The sequence below is a fragment of the Erythrolamprus reginae genome, chromosome 1 (assembly GCF_031021105.1).
Source record: "Erythrolamprus reginae isolate rEryReg1 chromosome 1, rEryReg1.hap1, whole genome shotgun sequence".
NCBI lineage: Eukaryota > Metazoa > Chordata > Lepidosauria > Squamata > Dipsadidae > Erythrolamprus > Erythrolamprus reginae.
In genome coordinates this window covers 148328642-148349404 of record NC_091950.1, presented here as the reverse complement: position 1 = coordinate 148349404, position 20763 = coordinate 148328642, and the positions used below count along the sequence as shown (strand labels likewise).

General features: G+C 39.8%; 1 protein-coding gene across 2 annotated transcripts in view; it reads right to left on the bottom strand.

Annotated features, from left to right (window-relative positions):
* Positions 1-20763, bottom strand: part of WNT6 (Wnt family member 6) — a 58031-nt gene that overhangs the window by 14762 nt on the left and 22506 nt on the right. The window contains exons 1-2 of one of the 2 annotated variants that reach the window (XM_070729022.1): positions 5507-5993; positions 1369-1589 (exon numbers count right to left, since the gene is read on the bottom strand). In XM_070729022.1, coding sequence (XP_070585123.1) covers positions 1369-1589; positions 5507-5553 — 268 coding nt within the window. In that variant the 5' untranslated portion in view covers positions 5554-5993. Of the gene's footprint in view, positions 1-1368; positions 1590-5506; positions 5994-20763 lie in introns of those variants that run through there. The other variant, XM_070729032.1, reaches the window with a different exon arrangement.

Genomic DNA, 20763 nt, shown 5'->3' with positions numbered 1-20763 from the left:
CCTGAGCTAAAAGAACTGAAAACAGCTGTGTGTCAAGGAAAGAAATGGCTAAAACACTGGGGTGGTTTTTTTTAAAGTCCCCTTCTGAAAGTGTAAATGCAGAGTTTGTTAATCTCTGTCCTGGAAATAGTACACACAATATAGCTATAATTTAGAGAAGAACAGTACTTGTTATGACTGGAGAGCTCCTGTTTCCCACCCTCCAACAGAAGCACTACATCAATCCCAAACCCACAGAACTATCTGAATAACCCAGCTCAAAGCATGCAGCGAAGATTCAGTGAACAAGTGTGCTCATACCACCTACTGCCCAATTTACGTTCAAAGCAAGCAGTTGCAAATGTATTCTGTTGACCTCATCTCCCAAACTTCTGAATGAATGAATCATCTCTACATAAGAGCTTCTATCCCACTGGCAATTTTGGTCACCTCTGAAATATTGGCTGTCCCCCTCTTTTTTCTCTCTCTAATTGTGAGGACTACTGTATTTTTTGGAGTACAAGATGCACCTTTTTTCTCCCTAAAAGAGACTGAAAAATTAGGTAATTCTTATACGCTGAATGTTGCTTTTTTCAAAGCTTTTTCCCAGCCCTAACAATCTTCCCGGCTTGCAGGATTTTTTCATTGGTACTGTACTCTGAATAAGATTTTTTCCAGCTCAGTCTTTGCACGCTTGCTTTCATTGCTACTCCCTCCGAAGAAGATTTTTTTTCCAGCCCTAACCACGGGATAAAATAATGTGCTGAAACTGACCAGACTAAGGACACTGGCCACATGGTAGGTAGATTCCTCCCCCCCCCATATTTTCCTCCCCCCAAAGTAAGGTGCGTGTTATACTCTGAAAGATGTGGTATTTGGCTGAGAAATTTATTTTATGAACAAAAAAAATTTCTTTTTTTCCCTTCTACTCTGGAAGAATCCAAAAGGGCAATGGTCTACTTAAGCAAGAAAGCCTACCCTACTTGTCAGGATTTAAAGCTGAAATAAAATTGCAAGTACAGTGGAAATGTTGCAATTGCTGTAAAGTGGAAGGAATGCTGAGTCATGGTGCATCAGCAGAATGATGCAATCTGTTCTATCACCTGATTGGTCAATACTTGTATATATTGTAATGCACCTTTGTATGGGTTGGTTTAGTACGGTTTAGTGTGGTTTGTGGTCTAGTCTGGTGTGGTCTGTTATAGTTTAGTGTGGTTGGGTTTGTTCTGTAATATAGTATAGAATTAATAGTTTTTGATACTGGTGAAAAGTAAAAGAATCTTCTGAAGAAAGAAATCCTGCTGTAGCGTCTTTATTAAGAAAGCTGTCTAGTGACTGGTATCCTCCACGTTTCCAACGTAAGTTCAAAATAACTCTGACACTACTCACCCTGCTGTAGGATCTTCCCAAAATATTTGCTGTGGCTGGTGCAGTTCCAGCGTCGAAACCGGAATTGGTATTGGCACTCACGCACACCCAGTCTGGCTCCTTTGGCGACTTCTTGCACAATCTCAGGTTCCGTCTGGCACAACTCTGCCTGTTTCCCTGCCAGGCGCTTGGTCTTCCGACAGATGCTGTTGGGATCCATGACCAAAGGGCTGCCCACTGCCCTAGAAAGACAAGGAAACACTCAAGCTGCATCAAAATCAGTAGGTTTAAAGCTTTTTAATCCGTAGACTTTTACGGCTCTCGTAGAAGTTAATTATAAAATAAATCACTCAGCGTTTACCACGATATTCCCAAATATGACAACGTTTTCTGCTGTGTATCCCAGGGCTTTCCAGTTTAACATTCTCTCTGAGCAGAGCCAATTCTAGGCATATTGGCATCCTACGCAAAGTCATATTCTGCCCTCTTTCATTGGCTCCTCTTCCAATTTTTTTAGAAATTTCAAAAAACACACTCTAGGGTTTTTTTTCTCTCTGAGATTTTGAGCATTGTATTTATGATATTTTTGGACTAGGCACTTTTTTTTCCTTTCTCAGAATTTTCACCTTATTTACAATGCAATATTGTAAAAAAAAAAATTAAATCCCCCCCCCCCCCAATCTTTTTCCCAGAGTTTCTACCTGTCCAATGCCATCTAACAGACTGGGCATGCTGCAGATCCCATCAGCCAAAGAACTGATTGGTGGGAACTAGAAGACAGACTTTTTTCGGCTGTAGCCCCTGCCTTATGGAAACGCCACCTCTCAGAGATCAGAATGGCCCAACTCTGCTGACTTTTCACAAAGCTTTAAAAAATTGGCTATGTACCGTGGCCCGAGGCAGGGATGGGTTCCACTTACCTTTGCCACCGGTTCGCATCATGATGTTTTGCGCATGCGCATACACACTCAATCCCCTGGTGCAATTCTGCTTCTGCACATGCTCAGGAGCAGTAATGGGATGCTGTCCCCATGGGGGGGGATACAGTGGGGGTAGAAAGTTTATGCACTATTTATTGAATACTTAATAGTTTTTTATTGTCCTTCCTTCTCTAGTACCTTAGTATGATCCTTAATTACTTTTAACACAGGAAATAATTAAATAGTATGTTTTCACCCATAAACGCTTTAATCATTTTAATCATTATCTAGAACTGAACTTTTATAGAAATTCAAGAAAATTGAGCTACTTTCCTAATCTGTTATCATATTGAACCTTGTGGGTTCAGTACAAAACCTTAAAATGTTACTGTGCTTCTCAACAAATAATGTTGTCTATCATTTATCTTTTTTGTGGCTATTCAAATAATGCAACTTAATCAACTGGAAGAGTCCAAGCACCTATTTGAAAACTTACCTTGGTTGGTAAGCCACTCCCACCCAGTCACATGACCTTTAAGCCACCCCTGGTCACATGATTGTCAAACCATCCCCACCTGGTCACATGGCTGGCAAGCCACTCCTACCTGCTCACATGACCATCAAGCCACACCCACAAAATAAGCCATGCCCATAGTGTGACAGTAAAAATTTTGGCAGTCCATCACTGCTTACTAACTATAATCAGCCCGAAACACAGCTGAAGAGCTGATCAGCTATGCTTCGGGCAAAGGAATAAAAGTACTGTAAGTATAAACCTGGGGGCAGGTGAGAGGGCCATTTTTCAAACAGCAGCAGAGGAAAAAATCTTCAAAACAGTAAAAAAATTCTGAAAAAATTCTGTAAAAAAGATGGCAGCACCCATGGACTGGCACAGACTGAAGCAGAGCCATGACCCCATCAGTGACTTTTAGGTAGATCTTTAATACAAGAAACAAATCAGAGTTGGAAGAGTGGTATTTTTGAATATTTGTGCATGTTTTTTAAAAAAATTTCCTACTATAGTAATAATTCTAAGAACAAAATTCGCCCCCATATGTCAGATCACATTCACTCCTCGTTGCCCACACTTGTTGCGGTTCTCAGCTGTGAAATACTGTGACAAGGGACGTACATAAGTGAATCAGTGTGCCTTCCGTCCCCTGTCTTAATGTTTCTCTTTTACTAGTATCATGTACTGTATATAAATATTGTTATATATTATATGCCAACACGTACTTGGCTAAATGAATGAATGAATGAATGAATGAATGAATGAATGAATGAATGAATACATAAATAAATAAATAAACACACAAGCACACACACATACATATACACACATTTAAAGGGCCAAAGTTTCTTCATCCTGCATTAAACCACCCACTCACCCACCCGCAAGTTAAAGTTAGCTCCAACCCTATTGCTTTTCCAAAAGGCTCTAAAACTATGGCTTTGCCCAGCAGGCCTGTGGACCACAAATTGAGACAGAGCTGATAAAGTGGTTAATTGGATTGTATTGTTACTGACATGAGATGGAATTATTTTAAGGTTTTTATTATACAGTGGTTCCTTTAAATTTTGTAAGCCGCCCAGAGTCATCTATGTAAGAGTTGTGGGACTATAAAATTTATTAAACAAACAAACCCAATCCCTCTTATTTTCTCATGTACATGTCAAGCAAAGCCACAATACTGATTTAGCAGAGAATAATCCACTTGCTTGCATCTAAGAGCAGATATGGCTAATGAACTGTGCAAATGCCTGGTTTTATCTGCCCACAAGGAACAAGAGATAGTAGCCATGGTCAATTTTAATTTGTAGTGTCTTGCTTCTTTGGCCTCTTCCAGACAAAGTTAGATGCCCAAGCCTTGTATATCATGCTCCTTAAAATAGTGACAGCACCTTAGGTGCACCTGCTCCTAGGCAAAACCAGAAGGTTCAAGGGGGCATATTTCCTATTTAGCCAGCCAAATAGTATTTTACATAATATAAATTGCCCAATATATACTAGTTACAATTGTTCCTGCAGCTGTTGGTATTTATTATTTATTTATTTATTTATTTATTTATTGGATTTGTATGCTGCCCCTCTCCGAAGACTCGGGGCGACTAACAGCAATAATAAGACAGCATATAATAATAATCCAATACTAAAAGCAATTAAAAACCCATTATAATAAAAACCAAACAGACATTCAGACATATCATGCATAAAGTTGTAATGGCCTAGGGGGAAAGAGTATCTCAGTTCCCCCATGCCTAGCGGCAGAGGTGGGTTTTAAGTAGCTTACCAAAGGCTAGGAGGGTGGGGGCAATTCTAATCTCTGGGGGGAGTTGGTTCCAGAGGGCCGGGGCCGCCACAGAGAAGGCTCTTCCCCTGGGTCCCGCCAAGTGGCATTGTTTAGTTGACGGGACCCGGAGAAGACCCACTCTGTAGGGCCTAACTGGTTGCTGGGATTCGTGCAGCAGAAGGCGGTCCCTGAGGTAATCTGGTCTGGTGCCATGAAGGGCTTTATAGGTCATAACCAACACTTTGAATTGTGACCGGAAATTGATCAGCAACCAATGCAGACTGCGGAGTGTTGGTGTTGGTGTAACATGGGCATATTTGGAAAAGCCCATGACTGCTCTCGCAGCTGCATTCTGCACGATCTGAAGTTTCCGAACACTTTTCAAAGGTAGCCCCATGTAGAGAGCGTTACAGTAGTCGAGCCTGTAATGTAAGAGAGCATTAAAAAATGTCCCAACCACTTACTACTGAAGTATATAATCCAATTTCATTCATTTCACTATTATTTTCCAGATCGTGTAGTAATAGGGCATAAGCCCTTCATTAAATTCAATACATTCTACGGTTATCATCATTCTATTGTGTGACCAGAGCAGGAAAACAAGTGAAACACAAGTTACTTTTTGAAAGAATGTTTAACCTTGAAAAAACGATAAAGGTTTATAAACAAACTCTAATGTTGTGCCAGCTTTTCTCCCTAGCTTCTAGATTACACTCAGTGCAGGAGTTTCCCTTAACTATTTCCTTTCAAAAAGATCACACACACACACACACCAAAAAAACAGTTGAAGGCTGTAGCATCTCACTATAAAACATAAAGATCCAGAGTTGAAATTATAAAGCTATTTTATACTACACAATGTAAAAAAATCCCCTGCTATAGAACACAGGATTGCATGCAAAATTCAGAGAAGCTTAATTCCTTTTTTAAAAAGCCCCCAAAACCCACCTTCCTCCGTCCTTTGCAATCACAGGAGGGAAAGAACTTGAAAACATGCCAGGTGTATCTGTTAAATTTCAAATGCAAGGGTTTTTTTTAAACTAACGCTTCCTATGCTCAGCGAAAGACAAGGACACCAATATACTCTGCATATTTTCTTATCCATTACAAGATTTTCATCTGCTTAAATTGTGCTTCTATTGTATTTCTTCCCCATCAGTGGCCCCAGAAACTGTCATTTTATCATTCCAACAACTATCAATACCCTTCATATTGTGTAAACTGACATATTTTAATCAAGATTGAATTCATTATCCAAAGCCATAAAATTTTGTTAATATTTTGGTGTGGAATTTTGTGCGAGCTGAGCCAATCTCTTTTATAAATAATGTTTTAAAGACCTAGCATGTTGTGCAAATCCAGCCAATTATAGTTGATTCAATAAACCAGAGGTCTTCAAACTTGGCAACTCTAAGACTTGTGGACTTCAACTCCCAGAATTCCCCAGCCCTGGAAGTTGAAGCCCACAAATCTTTAACTTGCCAAGTTTGGGATTCCTGCAATAAACCGTTCTTAGGCTGGCTGTTGCTATCTGTAATGAAAGAACATAAACAGGGGTATGGATTGTGAATTGGTGCAATTAATATCTATGGATAAAAACATATTTCCAAGATAGGTAAACTCTTTATGTCTATTCTCTGATGAAATAATGTGATATTCAGTGGATATGGATCAATATATATATATTTTTACAAAGAACCCTCACAGCTTTTAAAAAACCAATGGCCACCTACTCTTCTCAAAAGACTGGAGCAAAGCAGTCATGATCAGTTTGGATGTTCCTACTTTGATCCCCATTATATTGATTGACAGGATACAGAATAGCTCTTAATGCTTGAATATGAAACCTACAGTCTGGGAGTCCATCACACCCCAAGACGTTTTGAAAAAAATCCAAAGTAATCAAATGGATCACTAGAGAATCTGAGCCAGGAAATTCTAGCAACTCAAAAGATTAAGTCTCTCGATGCAGTAACACAGAGAAATAATGTAATAGCTTTGAATTTTAAAAACCTATGTGCCGAAGATACTTTTTGTATTCCAAACAATACCAATAAACCTAGCAAAAAATATTTTGAGAATTTGAATAAAATAATGTTGAAATTTATTTGGCAAAGAAAAAATTGAGAATTAAACTGAAACTACTGCAAGAGTCAAAAGAAAAAATGAGGTTTTGGTCTGCCTGACCAGGAATTATATTATCAAGCAGCTGCACTTACGTGGTTGAAAGAGTAAATAACTTTAAGAAATAGAAGATTATTATTATTGGAGGGTCGTGACCTTCAATTAGGGTGGTACGGGAGAAACACGGCACATTGATACTTCCAAAGGCATGATGTAAGAAATGCATTGTTATCAGCGTGGGACAAAATTAAACAATAAAACTACAGTATATGGAGATATCAGTTTGGCTCTCCTCCTTAGAAGCATTGATACACTCAAATTTTATAAATATTGGGGGGGGGATCTTATAAGGATATACTAAATGAGAAGGGTGAATTGAAAACCAGATTACAGCTAAGAGGCCAAGGGTAAACTAGAGTGGTGGTGAATTATAGTGGTGGTCGTACCTGCAAATGCAATTGTGTTATGTAAAAGATGTGGAAATATGGGGTTTTTATAGAGAACTAATAACATTGGACAAGATATTAGTGGGGACTAATGACAAATTGATAATTAGAGTATAGTATAAGTATAGTATAGTATTATAATACTATACTATACTATATGTATAGGATACTCTACAATTATTTGTTAAATTACAAAATGAAAGAAGAACAAGTTAAAAGAGACAATGATAGCATGGGCTAAAATTTTTGGATATTATATAGATTTGAATAGATGGCAAAAGTTTTGGGAGAGAAATCAGAAACTGACAATGGTCACATCATATAAAGAAAATCTCTGTAAAATATTTTATAGGTGGTATCTGCCCCAGCAAGATTGGCCAAAATGTTTAGCAATATGTCCCCAAACTGTTGGAAATGTAAACAAATACCTGGCATATCTTACCATATGTGGTGGACCTGTATAAAGGCAAGGAAATTTTGGATACAAATTCATATCTGGTTAGAAAAAATGATTAGATAACACATAGAGGTTAATCCAGAATTATTTTTTATTAGGCATTATATGAGATGGCTTTGATAAAGGGACAATATACCTAATATTATACATATTGAATGCAGCAAAAATTGTGAATACGCAGAAGTGGAAGTGTGAATACACTCCTTCAGAGGAAGACACAATAAGGAAGATTCTAATCTGTGTGGAAATGGACAGACTAACACACACACACAAAAAGTAGAGGCAAAAAATCTTGAACACCCAGTTCTTATCTAGAAAAGTTCTTAAGCAGAGGCGTTCTTAAGTAGAGGTACCACTGTATAAATGTATACATATGTACGTGTATACATACTGTATATTGTATATATATTTAAAATCCATGTGCATCCAGGGATATGTCTGCATCTCTGTACTTTTATCTGCCCAAACAAATATTTTCTACCTAGGCTATCAATGGGTTATCTTTTATGATCTAGGTATGAACTCCTTCTTGTCTCCTGAGAGTGAGAGGGATATTAGAGTACTAGTGGACAATCATTTAAATATGAGCTAGCTAGCTTCCAAAAAAGCCAACACAGTTCTAGGCTTCATTAACAGAGGGATAGAATCAAGATCATGTAAAGTATTAATACCACTTTATAAACTCTTGTTAAGGCCACACTTGGAATACTGCCACAATATTTTTTAAAAATGTGGACACTCTAGAAAGAGTGCAGAGAAGAGCAACAAAGCTGAGTAGGGGACTGGAGGCTAAATCATATAAAGAACAGTTCCTGGCATTGGGTATGTCTAGTTTCATGAAAAGAAGGACTAGGGGTGACATGTTAGCAGTGTTCCAATATCTCAGAGGTTGCCACAAAAAAGAGGGAATAAAACTATTCTCCAAAGCACCTGATTGTAGAACAAGAAGCAATGGGTGGAAACTAATCAAGGAGAGAAGCAACCTAGAACTAAGGACAAATTTCCTGACAGTTAGAACAATTAATCAATAGAACAACTTGCCTCCAGAAGTTGTGAATGCTCCGACCAACACTGGAAGGGATTTAAGAAGGGATTAGATAACCACTTGTCTGAAATGGTATAGGCAGGGGGTTGGACTAGAATACCTCCAAGGTCCCTTCCAATTTTGTTATTCTTTTATTCCTTCTGCCTAGCAATGGATGGTATTTTAAGGCAATTCTTCATAAGTATATTGTGGCACAAAACATGCCACACTTAAGAGTACAAGACTCCTCTTGACCAGATCAAAGCTCCCTCTTATCTAATTTCCTGTTTGTTACCAGAGGCCAAGGCAGGGCACGACAACAGAAGATACTCCTAGGCATAGTGAGGGTTGTAAAAGGGCATACAACTAAAACCAAACAAGGTAGGACTACAGTACATTGATCTGTTCTATGTCACTTCAAACTTCCTATATTTGTCTCACTTCCAATCCTTTATGGTTGCTATTGCTTGTAATATAGAAGTTGAATGTACTCTATTTTCTATTCAGATATTTTAGATGGTTTATTATATGGTTCTAGTGGTATAAAACTGAAAAATATATATTTCTACATTGAATATCAAAATATTATAAAATGCATAGAAAAATATAGATTATGGGGAAAGGGTTTCTATTTTTACTAAAGAAGGGACCTGCAGTTCAGTAATAGTTTTGCATGCAGATGGTCAATCAAGATGAATCTCAGAAAGGCACTAAATTTGTTTGTTTGTTTGTGTGGTCGACTTCTATGCCGCCCAATCCCGAAGGACTCAGGGTGGCTTACAATAATAATAATAATAAATAGGAACATAAATAGATACAAAGCAATAAAAAGAAGTCAAATCTAGTCTAACTATGTAAAACCCTGTATTAAAAGAAACCCATTGATTATAAAGCAGTCATAATCCCATACATTTTTTTGTGTAATGTAAAACTGTTATTTTAGATTTTAATTATTAGATTTGTTACCATGTATTGTTTTTATCATTGTTGTGAGCCGCCCCGAGTCTACGGAGAGGGGCGGCATACAAATCTAATAAATAATAATAATAAAATAATAATAATAATAATACATACATACCATTCATACAGTGTAGCCCTGTCAGTTGTTAGTTCATGACCACCCCCCAGGCCTGCCGGCAAAGCAAGGTCTTCATGGCCTTAGGGAAGGCCAGTAGGGTGGGAACAGTATGGACATTGAGGGGTAGTTGGTTCCATAGAGCCAGGGCAGCCACAGAGAAGGCCCTCCCCTGTGGTCCCGCCAACCTGCATTGCTTAATTGATGGGACCTGGAAGAGGCCAACTTTGTGTGTTCTTATTGGTCTCTGGGAGGTATGTGGCAAGATGTGGTCCTGTAAATAGTCTGGCCCTGAGCCAGGAAGGCTTTATTGGTAATAACCAACACCTTGAATTGTGCCTGGAGACTAATAGGAAGCCAGTGCAGCTCGCGGTGTTATATGGGCATACAGAGGCATACCCATGATAGCTCTCGTGGCTGAATTCTGGACTATTTGTAGTCTCTGAACACTTTTCAAGGGTAGCCCCATGTAGGGTATGTTGCAATAATCAAGACGTTGATTCTGTAAACTGCTTAGAGAGCTGTAAAGCATTGTGAAGTGGTATATAAGTCCAAGTGCTATTACTATATTAAATTACACTGAATATAACTCCTATGCTGATGACAGAATATGGAATATAAATACAAAGCAACAGGAAAGGGGGACAATGGGGGGCTCTGAATGTGCACTGTTGTATAACTGTGGGTGTTCCTTTATGATGCAAGTCTTGTTTTTTTGTATCAGTATTTGGTGACACCTGTCTTCAAAGCCAATGGAGGCTTCATAGCATAGGGCTGACCAGCAGGTTCTGTCAGCAATGAGCAAAGCATATATATAGCTGCCCAAAGTAGCTCCACATTGAGATGAGTATCAAATAAATTGAACAAATAAAGAATACAGTGGCCATCCATCTGGATGACATGCCCCTTCCCATCTTACCTGGGCTATGATCAAGGGCCCTATGGTGGTGGACTCTGCCTGATCCAAGACCTCCAGGTTTGAGACCCAGTCTTGCCAACAAATGCTAAGGATGGAGCAGAGTGTGTGCATGTAAAATTTCACTTGCCTTCAATACAAAGTCCAGAACTCACATCCATATAGGAAAGAAGTGGAAAGCACAGTCGTGTAGACTTTCAGGCTTATGGAGATATGGATGTTGTAATGACTGAGCACCCCAATACATTAGCTGCCCCAGTGCCTGGCTGTCTTTGCTAATCCTTGAATCAATTTATCTGTCCAAAGACCAACACTCAATATATTGTGTTCCAAGTATTGAAACCTGTTTATATTTCTCAAGTGGGGGCCATCAATTTTTGGTCCTACTGGTTTGATATTTGGCCCAGGCTGGTAAAGTGCTTCAGTCTAAAGTAAGCACCATGGAGAGAGGCATTTACCCTGTTCAGGGCATTAAACCTTCCCTCCTCCAGCAGTGGTTACACTATCCAGTCTTCTGTTATCACCCTCTCCCAAACTTCACTACAGCTGTGTTGGCTATGGGTGATAGAGGCTGTAGCCCAAACATCTGGAGGACTTTGGATTGTGATAAGGCTGGACCATATGTTTAAAGTAACAAGGACAAAGATTGTGTACAGAGAAAAAAGGCACATATTGTTATTTTTTAGATGCTTATGTGGTCAACAGATACCCACACGTTAGATAGGAACCGCCTATCTTGGACTATTATGCACAACCATGAGGCAAGAAATTATTTCTCTGGAAACCTAGTAGATTGTTGTGAGCTATCAGAAATTGCTGAAAATCAAGTTACATACAAGTTTAATAAATGATTATATTACTTTTATTATAGTGACAATACAAGGCTATTCTTATGAATCTACTCTACCCATAATAATTCTGCTTCTATGAACAGTCATTTTTTGGGCATGTCAGTGGGTGATTGATTTGTAACAGCCCTGCTAAACATCCCTGTAACAAACTTATAGCAGCCTGTTTATTGCTCCACATGCAATATCTCCAATAAATATTAATAAGAATACAGAGAACATGGAGTACTTCTTAAACAATTTAATTTTCTTCCGAAAGCTGAACAGGGGTGTAAATTAATCCAGTCTTCAGCTTTTTCCTTAGTTGTTACTTTTGTTTTGTCTGTAACTTCAACTATAACTTCAACTTCAAATGATTCCTGATCTTCAAGACAATACAGTGTTCCCTCGACTTTCGCGGGGGATGCGTTCCGAGACCACCCGCAAAAGTCAAATTTCTGCGAAGTAGAGATGCGGAAGTAAATACACTATTTTTGGCTATGGACAGTATCACAAGCCTTCCCTTAACACTTTAAACCCCTAAATTACAATTTCCCATTCCCTTAGGAAACCATTTAGATTATTACTCACCATGTTTATTTATTAAAGTTTATTAAAAAAAAGATATTCATTAAAGGCAGACGAAAATTTGGTGATGACATATGACGTCATCGGGCGGGAAAAACCATGGTATAGGGGGGAAAACAGCAAAGTATTTTTTTAATTAATATTTTTGAAAAACCGTGGTATAGACTTTTCGCGAAGTTTGAACCCGCAAAAATCGAGGGAACACTGTACTAGTATTTATTCAAAACTATGTCAAGAAATATCTCCCCACCTCCCCACCCCAAAGCACAGATGATTTTTTTTACAAAAATGAATAGATGCCCTCTAAATATTTGGGGTGGGAGTGGGAAAAGATTACTCATTGTTTTAATGACAGAAAACATTTATGTTGGGGAAGGATGTTTCATAATCAATAATCAATATAGTAAAATTTCCACCCTCACCCCTAAAACTGAGCCTTCCTTAGCCAAGCATGCTTTAAATATTTTGGGACTCACAACAATCTCTTGTCTGAGTTAACTGGGAATTACAGAACTGCTGTTCCAATCCAGCAAGGAGATACAGTACCAGGTTAGGGAAGGCATTTGCCTCCCTTTTGCAAGCCAGGGCATCTCAGATACAGCATCCACTCTATGTCTTCAACTTGTCACCTGACAGAAGATAGTGCTTTATGGGAGATCTATGCTCACTTTTAGTTGCCATGAGCAATGAGACAAAAGTGACTCAAAAATCAAGTCATTTTCAAATGCAGAATTGTTACAAACTGCTTATGTAATGGGGAATGTGGACAGCTGCCCCCAATGTTGCCAACTGGATGTTATGGCGGGCTGAGGATTGCAGAGGATTCTAATCCTACATCTTACCCACCACAGATGGTCTCAGTGGCACTGACCATTTTTGCATCTTTGGTTGTCACCCAATTGTCACCATTTGCAGACAAGGAGAGCCTGCAGCACTGGTGTCAAACTCTCAGCGTCACATTGCCGTCATGTGACGTTTCATGATGATTTTCCCATTCACAAAGTTGGGGTGGGAGTGGCCTGTGCATGACGCATCTGGACACCAATTTGACAACCCTGGTCTACAAGATAGTTGGGCAGCTACCATCTTCCAAAAAAGATATATCCAGAAACAGAGAGGGCTCAAGAAAAAAGAAAGATAATTGTGTTAGATATTTAGAATTTATTTATTTTATTTATTTATTTATTTATTTATTTATTTATTTATTTATTTATTTATTTATTTATTTATTTATTGGATTTGTATGACGCCCCTTTATTCTGAATAAGCTCTACCTACATACAGAACTAGCCAAGAGGAAACTAAACCTTCAAAACTATAAACCCATTTCAAATAAGTGGAATCACAGCTGAAAAGGCCCTGTTTCAGTGATTCTCAACCTTGGAAACTTTAAGACACATGGACTTCAATTCCAAGAATCCCTCAGTCAGTTTGGCTGGACTTCAGCTCCCAGAATCCCTTAGCCATTGTGGGTGGACTTCAGCTCCCAAAGTTCCCCAACAGGGATTGGTGGTACTTCCAATCCCAGAATACCCCAGCCAGCTTGAGTGAACATCTATCTCCTATGCTGGCTGGGGAATTCTGGGAGTTGAAGTCCACTTGTCTTAAAGCAACCAAGGTTGAGAAACACTGCCCTATTTGTAACATAAATGAATATCTTCTAAAAGGCTGGTCAGGTAGCATGGAAGTGACCTTATCTGAGTGAAGACTGCTCTTTAGCAATCCTGAGTAAGGCTACCACAGTGAGTAATATTTTCAGACCAGCATTTTGGAATAGAATAGAATAGAATGGAATAGAATAGAGACAGTGGTGAGATAATTATTTCTTTAGCAGAGTGATGGCGTTTGGTAAAAAACTGTTTTTGTGTCTAGTTGTTGATGTGCAGTACTCTATGAGGGCATGAGCAGAAACAGTTTATGTCCAGGATGCAAGAGATCAGTAAATATTTTCATGGCCCTCTTTTTGACTTGCGCAGTATATACTGTCTGTAAGTCCGCAATGGAAGGCAGGCTGGCAGAAAATAAGCATACTGACAAATGCTAGTATCTTAAGCTTGCAGTTATTCAGTAAACATGTGCAAAGCTTGAAGGGCTTATGGTCAAAGAATCTGCATGCAAAAATTTTTCAAAGCTGCTTTGAAAAGCAACCAGCAGCCACCCATCCATAGGTGAAGCAAAGGGGTTTATCCATGAGTTCCAGAGGTCTGATGCCACCATTCCAGTGGTTCTATTGATGGAACAGCCAAGTGAGGCATCAAGGCAACAGAAGGATGCAAATATTGCCACCTCCCTAGCACAAAGTACGTTGTCCTGACAACGCATGGCTGTTTCACATTCCTAGTACTGTACTGTACAGGTAGTCCTCAAATTACAACAGTTCATATAGCGACTGTTCAAAAATTACAACAGCACTGAAAATGTGACTTATGATCAGTTTTCAGCTATGAACTTTCCAATCATTCCCCATGGTCCTGTCATCAAAATTCAAGTGCTGAGCAAAACTGGTTCATATTTATCACCCTTGCTGTGCCCCAGGTTCCTGCGATCACCTTTGGTGACCTTCTGACAAGCAAAGTCAATGGGGAAACCAGATTCACTTAACACCGGGTTACTAATTTACCAACTGCAGCAATTCACTTAACAACTGAAGCAAGAAGGATTGTAAAACGGGGTAAACTTGCTTAACAAATTATCTCACTTAATAGCAATTTTGGTCTCATTTGTGGTCACAAGTCAAGGACTCCCTGCATTTCAGTTTTCAATAGCCACCAATATTCTGCTAGAAAGGCATCTTCAAGGTAGCCACAGGTACTGCTATCCAGTCTAAAATTACCCAATGTGAAACTGATATGCAAGCTGCAGCCATTCCTAAACAGAGATGACTATAATCTAAACCTCGGTGTCTCCTGATTGAATATTGGGTTAAATATGAGACTGTCCCTGAACACAATACTGTAAGGAAACTCCAACTAGCGCACAATATGGCTGTCAAAATTTTTAATTTATACTGTCAAAACTTTCAAAGTGCCTGTCGAATGAATGCCTGTTGGAGCAGGCCCAAATATTTGAAAGGCAGGAGCCCAAACCAGCCTTGCGCTGAGGCCCTGCTCCAGCTACCTTTCCCATATGTAATTATGATTATAATTACTTTCATGGTAACGGTTCACCAGCTCTGGAATGCTCTTTCAAATAGAAAAGCAAACATTAAAACTTAATTCTCCTCACTCTGGGACCAGATATCTCTATTTATCTAGATAGTTACTCATGTAAATTCCCAATCTGACTCTGTTACTGATGTTTATTTATTTGCCTGCCTGGGGCCGGTGGCAATTAAACTTCCTGTTAGCTGAATCATAATCTCAGGGCAGGGTGGAAATGCTTTCAGCCCATAAATACCCCTCATACATTTCCCAGGATCCCGGTTGGTCCCGGTGAGCAAGTTCCATCTTCAGATGAAGCCCCGGGAGGGACAACAGCATCAGCTTTGCAGGAAAGAGGCGCCTGGCCATAGTTTTGGCCCGGGCAAGGCTATCATTAAGCAAGGACAATTTGTCCCTCCTTTTAAAAACGAAGCGATCGAGCCCCGGGGGCAGAGGATCAAAGGCTGAACTGCGGTTCACCCCGGCGAGATCCGACGAGGAAGCAAAGGCCCTCCTCTCTCCTCCCACCCACGGTGGTCCAGGGAGCGCCAAAGTCCTCCTCCGCCTCCCCCGTTCGCGCCGAATGCTGACAGCACGGAATGAAAAGCGGGGGGGGGGGGGAGAAAAGAGGAATTCTGAACCCGGGTCTTCTCTCTTTCATCCCGGACCCCGAGAAGGGATGAGAGAAAGTGTGTGTGTTGTGTGTGCAGAAGCTGTCAATTCCACGACGTCTCCCCTCCTCCTTTCTCTCCCCCCCTCCCGCTTTTCCAGGGGACGGACGGGGTGGAAAAATGCTGCCAAACTGCTACTTTGCTCCGCTGAGGGCGGGGGGGGGAGAGGAGAAGGTGAGCTCCCCGCGAGCACTGCCCCAGCTTGTTCCCCGAACGCAAAAGCTCGGCCTAGGTTTGCAAGGACTGCGCGCGCTCCGCCGGCGAACTTGCGAAGAGCGCGCGGCAGAGCCTGTGGGCGTGGCTTCCCCGGAGTCCTACACTACATATTGTTAGGGAGAACCGCCGGATCGTTAATCCGTGCAAATAGCCACGCCTCCCTCCCCCTTCGGGGAAATTGGCGGGCTTTTCCCTAACGCGCGGCGCGCCTCGGTAAAACGCACTGGCGCGCGCGCGCCTGAGAGAAACGAACGACGAAGAGGGGGGGGGGGAACGGAACCAGTCATAAAACGGGTCTTATGAGTCTTAATTAAACAAGGGCTTAATCTGAGCCAGGATTTATGAGCGGTGTATTTTTCTTAAATCTTAAGAAAATTAAATGTCCAGTCATAGGTCTGAGTGATTTGAACCCTTCTCTCGACGAGAAATCTTGCTGGAGTCTGCCACCCTTTCTTTCTTTCTTTCTTTCTTTCTTTCTTTCTTTCCCTTCCTTTCTTGATTAGATTAGATTACATTGCCGTCCATTCCCGAAGGACTCAGGGCAGCTATCCACAATTAATACAACTGCCAATGTGTAAAAGGCTAAAATGGGATCGAGGCAAAGAACAAGGCAAGTCTGTGCTTTCTTGACACCTCAGAGTAAAAATGGAATTCAAAAGATGACGAATTATAGAGTATCCAGTTCTGGAATGTGAAAGTCCCCAAGTTTTGTGTTGATTAGAGCAGTGTTTCCCAACCTTGGCAACTTGAAGATACATTTGGACTTCAACTCCCAGAATTCGCTGGCTGGGACTTCTGGGAATTGACGTCCAGATACAGTATCTTCAAGTTGCCAAGATTGGGAAACACTGGATTAGAGAACCAGGACTAGACTAGCAAGGATAAAATTTTTCTGGTTCTGAAGACATGCTAGATCCAAATCTTTTAAATTAGGATGAAAACCAGAATTTTAGAATAAATGAAGTTTAAAAATTAGGGATTTTTAGAACTAACGGACAGTGGGACATTGATAGTACAGTATAGTCGGTGCTGTCCAGTGGCATGGGTTTTTATGAAGGCCCAAACAACAACAATTTCCATTCTCAGCACTCCTTTTTCTTCATGCAATTGGACGTTGCAGGGTTTTAGGTACCTTAAAGATTAACCTATTTTTCTATCATTTAATGCAGTCAATCTCACACATGTTAAAATCTTTTGAAAACTCATAAATATAATAGCAATGTGAAGGCCTTTGTAAATCATGCATCTTGGGGGAAAAAACCCTTATGTTTCATTATCCCATCTAAGAATTACAATGTTTGGGTATAAATGTTCAGAAAGGGAGACACCGCTTGTAAGCATTGCGATTCAGAAAAAGCAATTCTGGCTATCAAAAGCTAAGTCTGGGAACATCCCTAGGTAGAAAAGCTACTTTGCAACCTTGATGCAGAACACAGAGTTTTGCATTTCCTGTTATGGGAGAAAGAAGATAAGCACAACTTCTCTTGATTCATCTTTCACTCCCTGTTCTAAAGAACGATCTGCATTACAGCTGACCTGTTTGCACCTTCTTGGAAATAAATTCTATCCAACCCAATGGGACAAACTCATGAACCTACCTCCTCTCAAACATTTCAAAAGCTGTTTTTATTTGGGCCTGTGCTCCTGTATCTCCTTAAAGCTTAATGTGATTCTGATAATCCACAGTGGGAATTATTAGCCAGTTGTATCTTGAAGCATGAAGCTAATTTTTGGTTCTTATTAAATAGGATACCTGCTCCTGGGGGGGATCTAATTTTGCAAAAAGGAGTGTAATGAAGGGGTCTGACCGTCAGCATGTAGTATCTTAGAAAGGAACATCTTGGCTTTGTTACTCAGTTAATGAAACATTCTTCTAAAGCAGAGTTTCCCAACCTTGGCAACTTGAAGATATATGGACTTCACTGGCTGGGGAATTCTGGGAGTTGAAGTCCAAATATCTTCAAGTTGCCAAGGTTGGGAGACACTGTTCTAAAGGGTAAGAGATCTAGAATTGAAACTTGGAGTGTTGTGTATAAAATACAAGTACAGGAGGCTTGTATTGGGAAGGGCAGGGGGATTGGCAGCAGGAGGGAAAAGAAAGAAATACATTCTGGCAGAGGAAGACTCATGTGGCTTCTTGAACTTTGCTTTTTCACAGTGTACAGTTGTTATTTTTATAAACACTGCCCAGTGATCTCTGCTTGGCATTAGGAAGAAATAATCACCCCACCCAAGCAAGTTGAAATACTCCTGGGCATTGAGAAATGACCAGGGGGCTCCAAGTTTGTATGTTCTAGTCATGACTGAGTGTGATATATTTTCATTGGAGGGGATTATGTAATTACGAGCTGGGAATGACATCAAAAATGCAGAGCTAAGGTTACATGTTGCAAACTTGACTTTGGTATTTGCTCCCCCAGAGGGCTACCTTAATAAAGCGTGCACATATGTGCTGCATACACAATTGAAGCAGGGTGTGTGTGTGTGTGTGTGTGTGTGTGTGTGTGTGTGTAATCCAAATGTAATGAGAGTTGGGCAGAGTGAAAACAAACAGAACTTTTCAGATTTCATATATATCATTTAAAAGTTCTTGATGAACGACAGATTTAAAACCAACAAATGAACCCTCAGACTCTCATTCACACCCCTCTATTTCATGCAGTATGTATCTAATTTGTGGAGCTTGGAGCTTGTAGACACAGTACCATGACCAAGAGAATAACAAACAAGATTAGACAAATCACTGAAAGACAGAAATATCAATAACTGTTAACTAAGGGCCTCTGCAGATGTTATGACTTAGTGCTCACTTGCAGCTGCGAAGAATTCTACTGATGAGAACTGTACAACCCAAACATGCATATCCCCACATTATGGCAAGCCAGGCATAAGAGAATACATCTTTCTGAATTGAAACCATGGCCCATATACAGGTAGTTCTCAACTTACAACAGTTCATTTAGTGGTTTTTTAAAAATTTGCAACCGCATTGAAAAAAGTGATTTATGACCATTTCCCCCCACATTTATGACCGTTGCAGCATCCCCATGGTCACATGATTAAAATTCACATGCTTGATCACTTGTTTATATTGATGATGGTGGCAGTATTCTGGGGTCACTTGATCAGCTTTTGTGACCTGATAAGCAAAGTCAATGGGGAAGCCAGATTCACTTCAACAACTGTGATGCTAACTTAAAAACTGCAGTGATTCACTTAAGAACAGTGGCAAGAAAAGTCATAAAATGGGGTAAAACTCCCTTTAACAAATGTTTCACTTAGCAACAGAAATCTTGGGCTCAATTGTGTTTGTATGTCAAGGACTTCCTGTAACCTAGAAGCAAAGTTCAAATAACACCCTCCAATCTGTCTTCCTTCAACCCATATTGGGTGATATATACATTTTCTTATTAATCTGTTATTAATGGGCAAGCATTCTAAACAAATGTAGGAAAGATACCAAATGGATAGCTGTTCTGATTTAATTTATTTAGGATTATATCCTTACCTGTGAATAGTTCTAATTTGGAGGAGACTGCTCCGTATGCAATTCTACAACATGATGAAAACCCCTTTAATGATGGAGAAACAGTGTGTTGGAGAGAAGCAAGAAATGATAATGTGTCTGTTATGCCTGTTAGCATATTCATACCATGTTCCTCTGTATTATTTTTTTTTAAAACCCTGAAATAAGCACTTGTCTCTAGTGCTGTGCACTCAAAAGCCCGATTGGGCTTATTATCAGAAGATGTCTTATTTTGGAGAAAACAGGATATTATTTTGAAATATGGGCAGATACCTGCATTTTCTCATGCCTTCTCTAGGAAATGGTCAAGCCATAGCTTGTTTAACTTCTACAGTATTAAACTAGGCAAGCTGCAATGGGTTTTTCTAGAAATGTAAACAGCAAATATTCCCTATGACAGAAGACTCACAACTGATCTATACACTAATCTTTTTCTAGTAAATCCAGGGGGGAAATTCAAATTTTTTTCCTACCAGCTCTGTGGGCATGGCTTGGTGGTCATGTGACTGGGTGGGTGGCCATGGCCAGGTTGATGTCACTTCTTTGCCTAATGACCCTAATGACTCTAATGACATACAAAAAGACATTAATTAATTAATTTTATTGAATTTATAGGCCGCCCAGCTCCTGATGAATTCTGGGTGGCATACACAATAAAACCATATATACAACAATTAAAACCCCATTCCAAAAACATTCATCGTTTCTACTAAACTTACATATGCTCCTATGTAAATATTTGTGTACCTCTTTTATTGTTTTATATAATATTTGGTACATCTTCTTTTTAAATTTCAGCCCAGATCTATCTACTTGCTTTTCCCAACCTGGAGCTTTCTTGTTTGTTGTTAAACTACATGTCCCAGCATCCTCGTAACCTCGGGGTTAACAGGCGTTTCTGTGTGCCTAATAAAGTAGACAAAAACTGATAGCTGTATAGAGTTTGTTTTCCTGTTTGATAAGACTCTTATCTGTGAGTAATATGTATATGTATGTGTATATATATATACACACACACACACATACATATACATATTATATACATAGGGAAATCGATGTGGCTGCTTGAGAGCATCCCTGTTCGAACTGTGGCCTGGGAATCATATGCTCTCCAGTCCTATTATCTTTTTCTAGCCATCTGGGCACTAAAGTTAGATTCAGCCAGATTTATGGTCAAGTTGGCTGGAAGAGGTGA